The 14,536-nt window shown below is 51.4% G+C and overlaps 1 protein-coding gene across 1 annotated transcript in view; it reads left to right on the top strand.

Annotated features, from left to right (window-relative positions):
- Positions 1-14,536, top strand: part of LOC140385928 (regulator of G-protein signaling 22-like) — a 927,092-nt gene that overhangs the window by 458,334 nt on the left and 454,222 nt on the right. The window contains exon 11 of the mRNA XM_072468579.1: positions 2,837-2,988. Within this exon, the coding sequence (XP_072324680.1) occupies positions 2,837-2,988 (152 nt within the window). The remainder of the gene's footprint in view (positions 1-2,836; positions 2,989-14,536) is intronic.

The raw sequence follows: 14,536 nt of genomic DNA, 5'->3' as shown, positions 1-14,536 counted from the left end.
TGATACCCCGCCGGCAGATGGCAGCCGGTTTGGGGAGGGGTGGGTGGGGGGCACCCATCATGGCTGGTATCACTCTGCAGAACCGGGGCCAGGGTGGCTGCAAAGTGGAGTGCACAGCAAGATGGCTGCATTGCAGGCCCCAGTTTGTTGGGGGGGTCACCTCGACCCCATCCCACGCACCGGCCCTGACAGTGATAGTCATAGAGGTCTGCAGCATAGAAAAGGCTGATTGGTCCATCGCATCTACTCCGGTCAAAAACTGAAGTATTCTATTCCCACATTCCAGCATTTGGCCCATAGCCTTGTATGCCTTGGCATCGCAAATGCAAATGATATGAGGGTCTCTGCCTCCACTACCCTTTCAGGGAGTGATTTCTAGACTTGCAGGTGGGTGAAAAGGATTTTCCTCATATCATAGAATCATAGAATCCTTACAGTGCAGAAGGAGGCCATTTGGCCTATCAAGTCTGCACCGGCCCTTGGAAAGAGCACCCTACTTAAGCCCACACTTCCACACTATCCATGTAAACCAGTAACTCCACCTATCCTTCAGGACATTTAAATGTCAATTTAGCATGGCCAGTCCAATTAACCGGCACATCTTTGGACCGTGGGAGGAAACCCGCGCATACACGGGGAGAAAGTGCAAACTCCACATAGACAGTCACCCTAGGCCGGAATTGAACCCATGTCCTGGAGCTGTGTGGCAGCAATGCCATTGCGCCGGCATGCCTCCTGGTCATTGATCCCTCCAGCAAGGGGAAAGATTCCTTTCTTTTTAAGGAGGTGACAATTATGAGTGATGAGAGTGGATGTTGTTTACATGGACTTCAGTAAAGCCTTTGACAAGGTGCCTCATGGCAGACTGGTACAAAAGGTGAAGTCACACGGGATCAGAGGTCAGGTGGTAAGATGGATTCAGAACTTGCTTGGTCACAGAAGGCAAAGGGTCGCAGTAGAAGGGTGTTTTTCTGAAAGGAAGATTGTGACTAGTGGTGTTCCACAGGGATCGGTGCTTGGGCCTCTGTTATTTGTGGTGTACATAAACGATTTGGAGGAAAATGTAGCCGGTCTGATTAGGAATTTTGCGGATGACATCAAGGTTGGTGGAGTGGTAGATAGTGTTGAGGATTGTCAGAAGATACAGCACGACATAGATCGGTTGGAGACTTGGGCAGAGAAATGGCAAATGGAGTTTAATCCAGGCAAATCTGAGGTAATGCATTTTGGTAGATCTAACATAGAGGGGAAATATACAGTAAATGGTAAAACTCTTAGGAATATAGAAAGTCAGAGAGATCTGGGCGTGCAGGTCCACAGATCTTTGAAGGTGGCAACACAAGTGGACAAAGAAGCATATGGAATGCTTGCCTTCATTGGATGGGGCATAGAGTATAAAAACTGGCAAGTCATCTACAGTTGTACAGAATCTGGGTCAGGCCGCACATGGAATATTGCGCACAATTCTGGTCGCCACACTACCAGAAGGATGAGGAGGCTTTGGAGAGGGTGCAGAGGAGGTTTACCAGGATGTTGCCTGGGCTGGAGGGTGTTAGCTATGTGGGGAGGCTTATTAGGCTCGGACTGTTTTCATCAGAAAGATGGAGATTGAGGGGTGACATGAAAGAGGTCTACAAGATTATGAGGGGCTGGAGTTTGTACATTCTCCCCGTGTCTGCATGGGTTTCGTCCCCACAACCCAAAGATGTGCAGGTTAAGTGGATTGGCCATGTTAAATTGCCCCTTAATTGGAAAAAATTAATTGGGTACTCTAAAAAAATTTCTTTAAAGATTATGAGGGGCATGGATAGAGTGGATGGGCTGGTACTCTTTCCCAGGGTGGAGCGGTCAGTCACCAGGGGGCATAGGTTTAAGGTCCATGGGGCAAAGTTCAGAGGTGTGCAAGGCAGATTTTTTACACAGAGTGGTGAGTGCCTGGAACGCATTACCAGGGGAGGTTATGGAAGCAGATACATTAATGGCGTTCAAAAGGCACCTTGACAAACATGGCTAGGATGGGTAGAGAGGGATATGGCAAAGGAAGTGCTGAAGGTTTTGGCCAAGGTTGGTATCGTGACCGGTACAGGCTTGGAGGGCCGAGGGGCCTGTTCCTGTGCTGTATTGTTCTTTGGTATTTGTTCCTGTCTACTCTACATATGCCTCTCTTAATTTTGTACATCTCAATCTGTCACCCCCCCCCTCAGTCTCCACTGCTCTAAGAAAAACAACCCCAGTCTATCCAGTCTCTCCTCATAGCTAAAAGTCTCCAGCCCAGACAGCATCCTGATAAATCTCGTCTGCACCCTTTCCAGTGCTATCACAGCCCTTCTAATGTGGATTTCAGAACTGCACTCAATACTCTAGCTGTGGTCTAATCAACGTTTTATACAGTTCCAGCAGTCTCCCTGCTCTTTGAAATCTATGCCTTGACTAATAAAGGCAAGTATACCATTTACCTTTTTAACCAATATATCCACCTACCATGCTACCTTAAGGGACTAGAAGGGCTGGCTTAGCACAGTGAGCTAAACAGCTAGCTTGTAATGCAGAACAAGGCAGCAGCATGGGTTCAATTCCCGTACCGGCTTGCCCGAACAGGCGCCGGAACATGGCGACTAGGGGCTTTCACAGTAACTTCATTGAAGCCTCCTTGTGACAAGCAATTATTATTACTATTATTATTAGTGTACATATACACCAAATTCCCTCTGATCCAGTATGCTTCCCAGGGTCCTACTGTTTATATATTATATATTCGATCTCATTACACAAAAAGAAAAGAATAATCTCAGTGTATTTCTTTCATCTAATTATGTTCCTGCAATGTTTCCAACAGCCTAAAAATGTCCCGCAGATACCCCGAGAGGAGAAACACAAACCAAAGACTGCGTCTCATTTCGCAAAACGAGCTGATCTACCAAATAGACAGCTGCTAAATGTCAATAGGAATATGCTCAACAGCCTTATCATCAAAGAGGAGACTAAGGAGTGAGTTCATATGCCATACTCTAATAGGGAATCGTTTGTCAATACATTAATGGAATGAGATGGTGATAAAATAACATTTTCTGTTCGATTTTTAACTTGTATTTTTTATTGCAAGAAACAGAATTTTAACAGGTTAACACTCAAGATTGAACCAAGTATTCCCCAAAAATTAGCCCTTAGGGCTCCAGAAGGTGGGAATTGCTGGTGCAGTGGGTTATCTAAAATGAGGCTTGCCCTTGACATCAAGACAGCATTTTAACAAGTGTGGCATCAAGGAATCTTAACAGAACTCAAGTCAATGAGTATTAGGGGGGAAACTTTCCATTGATTGGAGTCATACCGAACACAAAGGAAAATATTTGTGCTTGTTGGAGGCCAATCATCTCAGCTCCAGATCATTGTGGGAGGAATTCATTAAGATAGTCAGCTGGATCCTCAGTTCCTGAGATGATGCCGGGGCAGGATTTGTGTACTTCCACGACAGCAAAACTGAAGCTGCACCTGGACCGATTCAGTGACTGTTGAGGGGCTAGCACTGGCACCATGTGGAACACAATCGATTCCAATGAGAAACCGTTCGGGATTCTCCGGATTCGCAATTGACACTCAGGAGGCTGACAGGCTGCAGCTTCCTCTGGGAAGGAGGCTGCCAGCCAACGCTGTTCGTCGTGCCTGGGCCCAGGTGGCAGAGGCAGTCAGCGCCATGAGGAACATCGTTCGGACTGGCCTACAGTACAGGAAAAAAACTGCACAACCTCCTCAGGGCGGCCAGGGTGAGTAGGCAGCACTGTGCCCCTGGCACCAACACCGTTCCACACATCCATGATCCCTGCTCTCCCCACCAGGAGGGCAGCCGAATACCCAGCCTGCACCACCTGCCGGCACCCATACTGACTGCCATGGCCGGGTGCCCTGGCCAATGAGGCCACCAGCTTCCCCTCCCCTGGGCTGCATGCATCGGACTGCCTCACACTGTCGTTTACTGTTCACCCCCACCCCCCTCAGCAGAAGGCTGCCTATAACCGTTGGGAGCAGGAGCGGGAGAAAACTAGAGGGTCCCACCAGACCTGAGGTCCATCACTGTGGCTGAGCAGCGATCCTAGATGTAATGAAAATCGCTTATTGTTGTCATGATATTCAGGTAAACATCATAGCACAAACATACATACATACTGATGGACAGATCAACACACACACAACACCACAGCCAATCACAGGCAAGAGCATACACAGTACAAAATAGGGAACACAACACTTCCTGGGCATTCCAGTAGGAGACAGCTCAGGGCACAGAGCTCATAGCAAGCCACTCAGACATCCACCATGTGCTGAGTGCCACTACAAGATAGTATTAGGAATAGGTCCACAGATTCAAGGGTTATGATCGAACCTCAGTAAGCAGTTTACCACTGTAAATAAATGTTAGTAATAAAACTGAGTTATACCATTCGCAACCGTGTTGGTTCGTCTGTGTAGCAGAGTACCCAACACATCATAGTACCAGGAGTAACTGTGGGACCTACCTACGAATCCTCCGGAATCTGCCATCCTACGGCATGGACACCGTCAGCACACCGCAGCCGCTCCAAGTCGCTGGAAACCTCGGCGTTAATTGGTAGCTGTTCAAACAGCACTTCCAGCTCTTCCTGGAAGCCAATGAAAAGGAGAGCGCTTCGTACACCAGAAAGATCGCAATCCTCCTCTCCACGGCAGGTCAACACGACATCCATGTCTACAACTCCCTGGTGTTTGCGGAAGGAGAGGACAAGACCAAGTACAAGACGGTCCTTCTCAAACTCGACCAACGTCGAGGTCAACGAGAGTTTCGAGAGGTATCTCTTCCAGCAGCGCCTGCAGGGCTTCCTTACGCATCTCCGTATCCTCGCGCAGTCCTGCGGTTACGACACCACCTCCGATTCCATGATTCAGGACCAGATCGTTTTTGGGGTCACCTCGGGCACCCTACGCCAGCAGCTCTTAAAAATTAAAGGCCTCACCCTAGCCTCCGCAATCGAAGCTTGTGTCCTGCATGAAAACGCGACTAGCCACTACTCCCAATTTCAGGCGGCCGAATCGGCGCGGCAGGGGTCCTACGCGGCCGGATCGGCGAGGCAGGCGTCCCACAAGGCCGAACGGGTCCTCCCGGCCTGCGGACTGGACGAGGGCGGCCATTTCGCGCGTTATTCGAGGCCTCCCGCGTTTGTGCGCGCCAAAAACGACATTGCCACAGAGGGACGTGATGCGCAGGCGCACTTGACGCAAGACCGAACTGCGCATGCGCGGTGGCGCAACGAACACCTTGACGTCACGACGTGCGGCAACTGTGGAGCCGCACATTTAAAGCGGCAATGTCCCGCAAGAAACCGACAATGCCTCCGCTGTGGCAAGCTGGGCCACTACGCTGCCTCCTGTCGAGCAGCTCAACCTGCCAATGTTCCCCAATTCCGACAACCTCGCAGGGACGTGCGGACCATTCAGCCTCCTTACTACGAGTCACGACCAGATGATATCCAGACCAGTGACACAGACGACCGGGACGCCTTCCGTGTTGTGGTCATTGATGGGAACCGGATGTCTCCAGCCAGGATCCACCAGCCGTTGCAAGTGAACACTGTCAATCCAGGCGATGAATGGTGTGCCACGCTAACGGTCAACCCAAATTCGTCGCCCACCTACTAGACTGGACCTATGAGCCTATTTGTACATTGAACTCATGATACCACTGTGTTAATATGTTTCTGTTCTTCCTTGTCATTACAGGAGTTTGTTTTGTCATTCAACATTTCCCCGTTCTTTGTTTATGGTACAACCTCGTTGTTATGTTGCACCCGACATCGCCCCTTGTATATAGTTTAGCCCCATGTACATGCTGTAGATATTGCACACACACACATTCAGCTGCACTCGGTACACATCTCTATTTATAACCACATAGGCACAGGTTCTTGTAAAAAAGGGGGGGTGTCATGATATTCTGGTAAACATCAGAGCACAAACATACATACATACTGATGGACAGATCAACGGACCAATCAACACACACACAACACCACAGCCAATCACAGGCAAGAGCATACACAGTACAAAACAGGGAACACGACACTTCCTGGGCATTCCAGTAGGAGACAGCTCAGGGCACAGAGCTCATAGCAAGCCACTCAGACATCCACCATGTGCTGAGTGCCACTACAAGATAGTATTAGGAATAGGTCCACAGATTCTTGGGTTATGATCGAACCTCAGTAACCAGTTTACCACTGTAAATAAATGTTAGTACTAAAACTGAGTTGTACCATTCGCAACCGTGTTGGTTTGTCTGTGTAGCAGAGTACCCAACACATCAATTGTCACAAGTAGGCTTCAAATAAAGTTAATGTTAAAAGCCCCTTGTCAACACATTCCGGTGAGGCTGCTGCTCCTGTTCGGGGAGGCTGGTACGGGAATTGAACCCGCGCTGCTGGCCTGCCTTGGTCTGCTTTAAAAGCCAGCTATTTAGCTCTGTGCTAAACCAGCCCCAGATGTGGTTGACGCGCCTGAAGTTGACGGGGTGGAGGTCGGCTGTGGGCGAGGAAGTGAGACCCTGCTTAGCCTTGGATCCCCGTGACACGTGTGTTAAGTCATCCCAACACCATCTTCACCCTCACCCCTACCCTCACCAGTGATGATATACATAAGCAATCCTGGATATAATAATGTACACGATCTGACCACCAGGTGGCAATGTAAACCGACCATGTAACTCTGCCTCGGGGAGTTGGGAGTAAGTCATGCTGGTGGATAGATGTATTTTGCAGTAGCTCTAGAATGTTTAGTCAGTGTTCGTAGTTTGTTATATATTTATTCCAGTTATCTTTACCAAGCTGTTGTTTCACAATAAATTAGTTTAACTACTCAAAAACTAGGGTCTAGATTCTCCGATTCCCGATGCCGAAATCACATTCGGCGAAGGGGCGGAGAATCCCCAATGACAACAAAATCGAGGATGGCGCTGCTTTCGCTAGGAGTATGCTGCGCGCTGTATCCACAGCCTCCGAACGTTGGCCGAGGCCCACCCCGCGATGCTCCGTCCCCGACTGGCCGAGTTCCTGACGGCGTGGGACTGTCATGGTCTCACCCCGTCGGGAACTCAGCGTGGCGGCTGCGGACTCAGTCCAGTGCCGCCACAGTCAGGGGAGGGCCGATCTGCGGGCAGGGGGGACATTATTCGGGGCTGGTGGCACTGTGGTGGGGCGGTGAAGGGCGCGCGAGCTAGCCGAAGTGGGGGACTATTTTTGCGGGCCGGTTCCACGAGTGGCATCCGCCATGAAGCACGGCGCGGCTGCCGCCGTGTGCATGCACGGCCACGGATCTGGCAATTCTCCAGGCCATATCAGCAGCTAGAGCTAGGAGCTCTATGCTGCCTGGCTGCTACCCCCGCCCCGGAACAAGGAATCAGTAGCCGTTATGCACCAGTTTTGCTGGTGAAAAACACCCCCGTTTTCACACCGACATGGGGACTTCAAACCCAGCCCTAGATGTTCTGTAGTATATCATTCATGTCGGCCAGTGCACTGAACAGGACAACCCCCATACCACCCTCACCCCCACACCCTCAATCCCACACCAGTCTCTCTCCACACCACCCCCATCCTCCCTGAGCCGACAGTCTAATCATCCGTCTTGTCTTGAGTCTTGCATACCTGCTGGTGATGGGGCGGGTGCATCTGGTGTCCCCCGCTCCAAGCCAGTGTCACAACATGAGCAACCCCCCGCCCATGTGCCGACCAGTGATGAGGACGACACTAGACCAGAGCCATCGACCCGAAACCCAGGAAACCTGGAGCTCGAGTCCGGGGATGACACAGAATTCCCGTCACAGCTGTCTCAACACCCTCCAACACTCAATCGGTTGGGCATTTCAATGAAGAGGCTTCTGGGTCACCATCTGGTGCACACCACACAGCTGCTTTGCTACATCAGGTCGAGGTAGGAACTCCCGAGGCGTGGACAGTCGGAAGGTGGGCTGACCCTTGGGAGTAGCTGCCATGCAGGTGGGTTTTGGGCTTCTGGAACGGACAATCCCATCGGTTGTGGCGATGCAGTCGCAGAGCCAGGGCCTACGTGAGGGTTTGTCGGCAAGCATCCAACACCTACAGGCACAGGTAGAGAGGTCCAACCATGTGCGGGAGCAGGAGGTGGCGTCTGCCATGCAGGCCAACACCGCACGGGTAGTGTCCGTAGTAGGGGCTTTGGGGGCAAGGGTTTCGGCCGTGGATCAGCATGTCCAATGCCTGGGGCAATCTGTGCAGGCGGTGGCCGAACCCCAGGACAGGGTTGCCCTCTCACAGGCATCCATGTGCCAGAGCCAACTGGATGGTACAGCAACGCTCCTGAGCATGGCCCAGGCACAGCGGGCCATGGCTGAGAGCGTAGGTGGCATTGCCCAGGTGCTGCCCGATGTGGCACAGACACAGAGGGAGGTTGCCCAGTCCCAGAGGGAGATGGCGCAGCCTGGCTGATGTGGTAGACTCAGAAGGTGGTGGCACAGTCACAGCGTGATGTGACGCAGTCCCAGACGGAGCTCCATGGCCCCGAGAATGCAGACCGTGGTTGAGACTGCAGTGGGCCTCCAGTTCTGGAAGAACCAGGTGGAGCCTCGGGATAGCTCTGCTCGCACCCTGGTCACATCGACTGGCCAAGGGACCATCAGGCACCCCGAGGATGCAGAGGTGATGGAGCCTGTACTGGTAACTCCCGCAGAGAAGGTGACGGAACACCGCAGCACCTCAGATTTCCCCTGCCCTTCCTGCCCTGGCGCATCTGGTGGGCAACAGGCAGAACAGGGCAGTAGCACGCCACCTGGGACACCCAAGCAGCAATGGGCCCATCCAGGCCATGTCGCCCAAGAAGACGGCTGTCAAATGGCGGCAGGTCACCGGGCGGGAATCGCAGCGGCCGCCCCCCCCCCCCCTCCTGCACCGTCTGGGGATGTACCACCTGGGGGATCCACCTAGATGTAGCATTAGGGCTTGTTAAGCCAGAAAAGTAGGCTCAAGTTAATTAGCACGGGTGCAGGGCACAGTTTAGTGATAGGGCTTGGGCACATATCTGTATATATGTTTTCACATTAAATACCTGTGCACAATGTTACAACCTGCCTCGGTGCTCAGTCAGAAGGGTGTGAGGGGTGGGGTGGCCTGGGCTGGCCACAGAGGGGGCCAGGTTGGGGGAAGGGGTTAATGGGCGGACATTGTGTGGGCTTGGCTCAGGGACCGCAGTTCAGCTCGTGCTCACCGTTCGGGTGTCCCGCCCCCACCATCCCCACCTCCATCACCGCAAGTGATATAATGGCCAGCGCACATGAAGGTGATCAGCCCAGGTGGACGGTGGAAAGTGCTACCGTGGGCAGGATTCAGATGTTGTGAAATGATGTGGAACACCAGAGCTCATCGCAGAGCAGGTTGTCATCATCCTCCACCCCATGGACTAAACCCGCTGTTGCCGCCAACCAGCCCGGTAGCGCGGCATTTCTGTATCACTGAGGGGGTTGCAGGAATGGGGGGGTAGTTGGGATGTGGGATGTGAGGTCTGTGCCCCTGGCCAGTCACCAGCTTAGTCGGTGAAACTGGAGGTGATCAGAGCGATCCGTGCGTGTTGGCTCTAGCGCTCATGTTGTGCGGCCTTCTGTGCCGGCCACGTCCTGCCCATCATCTCCCTCCCCTGCTTTCTCCTCGTTGGACGAGGACTGGCGTTCACCCTCCTCCAGCACATCATCACTCTGCTTCGCAATGTTGTGGAGGACAGCAGCAGGTTGGCACAATGCAGGGTACTCTTTCAGTGTCATACTGGAGGGCCCCTCCGGAGCGGTCCAGGCACCTGAACCGCGTCTTCATGATGCTGAAGCACCACTCCCGTGGTTGCTGTATGAGCGAAGTTGTAGCGGATCTCTATATCAGTCTGTGGACTCCGGATAGGTGTCATCAACCATGACCGCAGTGGACAACCCCTGTTGCCCAGGAATCAACTCCGCACAAGGGGGTGCGCCTCGAATAGGCCGGGAATCGTCAAATTTGCCAGGATGAAGGTGTCATGCAAAGTGCCTGGGTATCGGGTGCAGACGTGCATGATGTGCATCTGATGGTCACACCCCAGCTGCACGTTCATCGAGTGGAACCCATTTCACTTTGTTAAGAGCGGCCTGTCATTTACATGTGCCCGTAGGGCAACATACATCCTGGACCCTAGGCATCTTGCCGAACCCAGGCATCCTGGTGGGCTCGGTCCACATTGAAATGGATGTGCCGACTGGGTATTCAGGGCCTGCATAATTGCGTGGATACATCTGTACACAGAGCTCTGTGGGATACCGGACACGTTCCCCATGTGGCGCCTGGAAGTAGAGGTTCAGGGCAACTTTCACCTTGACTGCCACCGGGAGAGGGTGCCCCTCACACTGTTCCCCTGCTCTTAGAGGACATGCCGGTTCGGCAGATCCTCGAATGATAGGTCCTTTGCACCTCCTCCTCTGCCTATTGGGCAGCCGGCTCTCCATCCTCACCGATTGCCTCCGGTACCTCTGGGGCAGGCTCCCTTGTTGCAGCTTCCTCCTCCTCGAGCAACTCCAGCTCGTACAGCTGCAGTGCATCCCTAAGCTGTGGGGACGAGGAACAAGGCCACCATTTATGACTGTATTTTGGGTGTAGGGGGTGAAAGGCAGGAATGTGAACATGGTGCATACCCCTTTGCCCAACCAGGTCCAACGGGCTACATGGTGTCCTCGATTGGTACTGCGGCATGTTCCCCCTCCCCTTCTACATCTCTGCATCCCTGGCCCCGTCGGTGCCCGGCACCGTGGGGGCCTCTGTCCTGGTGCCCACCCCTGCTGCCAGGGGTACTGTCGGCTGGCACTGCACATGCCAGCAGTATTCGGTGGCCCCTGTAGGGACTACAGTGGGCGTTGTCCTTGAGCTGGCTGCATAATGCCCACCAGTGGGTTTGTTGTGGGGGGTGTGCCTATGGCAGAGGGTGGGGTGGAGGGTGGGGTCTGGGATGCGGGAGGTGGGTGAGTGGGGGTTGGAGTGCAGGTGTGGGAGCACTTCTATGTTCAGAGGCCCCCTCTCTCCAACCAACCCGGCCAGTGTCAGGACCGGCAGCCCACGGTCGCACCTGTCCGTGTACGACCTCCTTTCTCTCCCTCATCAGCCACTGTGCCTATTTCTTGATTTTTAAAAGCACAACCTTGCCGTTGGGAATTCACCCCAGTGGAGGCGGAGAATCGTGGGACCCCAGAGAATAACGGGTCAGGCCCGCTAATAATATGCCAACAACGTTTACAGTACGTGAGGAGTGAAACGCATTGCTGCTGCTGCCGAGGCATCAGAGAATTATGATTTGGTGTGAAACCAGCGCCCACCACGATTTAGGTGTCAAAACCGATTCTCCGCCAATCGCGTTTTCCGATTCCGGTGTCAACCAACGGAGATTCCCACCCAGTGAAAGGCTTGAAGGTTCCAACCTTCTCGAGGTACGTTGGTCGGGCTGCTGTAACGGGGCGGTGCCAGATTGGAGAGAGTTCAATTTGACACAGTTATTCAAAGAATGATAAAAATAATTGCAGGCCAGTTAGTTTAAGACCAATGGTGGCAAAGTTTCAGAAAAAAAGTTAAGTTGGAAATAAAATAAATCAGTCACTTGGAAACATTTGAGTTAATCAAGGAGAGCCAGCACACATTTGTCAAGGTAGGTTGTATTTACATAGAACAGTACAGCACAGTACAGGCCCTTCGGCCCACGATGTTGTGCCAACCATTTATCCTAATCTAAGATCAACCTAACCTACACCCCTTCAATTTACTGCTGTCCATGTGCCTGTCCAAGAGTCGCTTAAATGTCCCGAATGACTCTGACTCCATCGCCTTTGCTGGCAGTGCATTTCACGCACCCACCACTCTCTGTGTAAAGAACCTACCTCTGACTTCTCCCCTATACCTTCTTCCAATCACCTGAAAATTATGTCCCCTCGTGAAAGCCATTTCCGCCCTGGGGAAAAGCCTCTGGCTATCCACTCTAACCATGCCTCTCATCACCTTGTACACCTCTATCAAGTCACCTGTCTTCCTTCTTCGCTCCAGTGAGAAAAGCCCTAGCTCCCTCAACCTTTCCTCATAAGACATGCCCTCCAGTCCAGGCAGCATCCCGGTAAATCTCCTCTGCACCCTCTCCAAAGCATCCACATCCTTCCTATAATGAAGCGACCAAAACTGGACACAATATTCCAAGTGTGGTCTAACCAGGGTTTTATAAAGCTGCAGCAAAACCTTGCGGCTCTTAAACTTAATGGAAGCCAACACACCATACTCCTTCTTAACAACCCTATCAACCTGGGTGACAACTTTGAGGGATCTATGTACGTGGACCCCAAGATCCCTCTGTTCTTCCACACTTCCAAGAATCCTGTCTTCAACCTTGTATTCAGCATTTAAATTCGACCTTCCAAAATGAATCACTTCACATTTATCTAGGTTGAAATCCATCTGCCACTTCTCAGCCCAGCTCGGCATCCTGTCAATGTCCTGTTGTAACCTACAACAGCCCTCGACACTATCTACAACTCCACCAACCTTTGTTTCATCAGCAAACTTACTAACCCACCCTTCCACTTCCTCATCCAAGTCATTTATAAAAACCAGAAAGAGCAGAGGCCCCATAATATAGAAGATAGGAGCAGGAGGAGGCCTTATGGCCCTTCAAGCCTGCTCCGCCATTCATCACGATCAAGGCTGATCATCCAACTCACTGCGGGACACCACTGTACCCTGCACTGGTCGAATACTTTCCATCCACTACCACTCACTGTCTTCTTTCGGCCAGCCAATTCTGTATCCAGACAGCCAAATTTCCCTGCATCCCATGCCCCCTAACCTTCTGAATGAGCCTACCATGGGGAACCATATCAAATGCCTTACTGAAATCCATATACACCATATCCACTGCCCGACCTTCATCAATGTGTCTCGTCACATCCTCAAAAAATTCAATGAGGCTTGTGAGGCATGACCTGCCCCTCACAAAGCCATGCTGACTATCTTTAATCAAACTATGTTTTTCTAAATAATCAGAAATCCTGTCTCTCAGAATCCTTTCCAATATTTTGCTCACCACAGACGTAAGACTGACTGGTCTGTAATTCCCAGAGATTTCCCTATTCCCTTTCTTGAACAAGTGAACAACATTCGTCTCCCTCCAATCATCCGTTACTACTCCAGTGGAGAGCGAGGACGCAAAGATCATCGCCAATGGGGCAGCAATCTCCTCCTTCGCTTCCCGTAGTAACCTTGGGTCAGGCCCAGGGGACTTATCTATCCTGATGTTTTTCAAAATTTCCAGCACATCCTCCTGTTCGAGTCTCTTAACCTGTTTCACGATGTTCTCATGAGCAACAAGGTCCCTCTCACTAGTGAACACTGAAGCAAAATATTCATTTAGAGCCTCCCCTATCTCTTCAGACTCGAGGCACAAGTTCCCTCCACTATCCCTGATCGGCCCTACTCTCACTCTGATCATCCTCTTAGTTATCGCATAATCTTTCACGCCAGGGCTCTTTCAAGCCCCCTTCTAGCTCTCCTAAGTCCATTTTTGAGTTCCTTCCTGGTTACCTTGTAACCCTCTTGAGCCTTGCTTCCTCAACCTTACATAAGCTTCCTTCTTCCTGTTGACTCGAAGCTCCCCTTCTCTTGTCATCCAAGGCTCCTTCACCTTACCATTCCTTCCTCGTCTCAGTGGGACAAAACTATCCAGCACCCGCATCAAGTGCTCCTTAAACAACCCCTGTATTGCTGTTGTGCATTTCCCCAAGAACAACTGTTCCCACTTTATGCTCCTCAGCTCCTGTCTAATATCAGTATAATTCCCCTCCCCCAATTAAATATCTTCCCATACTGTTTGTTTCTATCCCTCTCCATGACTTTGGTAAATGTCAAGGAGTTGCGATCACTGTCACCAAAATGCTCTCCCACCGAGACATCTGACACCTGGCCTGGTTCGTTGCCAAGCACCAAATCCAATATGGCCTCCCCCTAGTCGGCCTATCGACATATTGATTCAGGAATCCTTCCTGTACACACCTGACAAAATCTGCTCCAATGCACGTCTCATATCATCAAAGTTAGCATTTTTTAGTTCAGGACCCTAGTCTCAGACTTAATTGGTCACTCTTCCCCCAAAGGATCTCGTACCACAATGTTGCTAATTATTCCTCTCTCATTGCACAATATCTAGTCTAGGGTGGCCTGCTCGCTAGTTGGTTCCTCGACATATTGATGGAGAAAACTGTCCCTTATGCATTCATGAAAATCTTCCTCCATCGCATTGCTACCAGTTTGATCAGCCCAATCAATATCAGATGCCATCCCCAACCTCACAACTACTGTTTGGTGGTCTGACACAACTCCCACTTAACGTTTTTGCCCTTTGGTGTTCCGCAGCTCCACACATACAGATTCTTTATCTCCTCTTTAACCAGCAACCCTACCCACCTCCCTTTCTTTTCCTTCTATCTTTCCTGAATATT

Source organism: Scyliorhinus torazame, chromosome 11, assembly GCF_047496885.1.
Source record: "Scyliorhinus torazame isolate Kashiwa2021f chromosome 11, sScyTor2.1, whole genome shotgun sequence".
NCBI classification, from domain to species: domain Eukaryota; kingdom Metazoa; phylum Chordata; class Chondrichthyes; order Carcharhiniformes; family Scyliorhinidae; genus Scyliorhinus; species Scyliorhinus torazame.
This window is presented reverse-complemented; position numbering and strand designations above follow the sequence as displayed.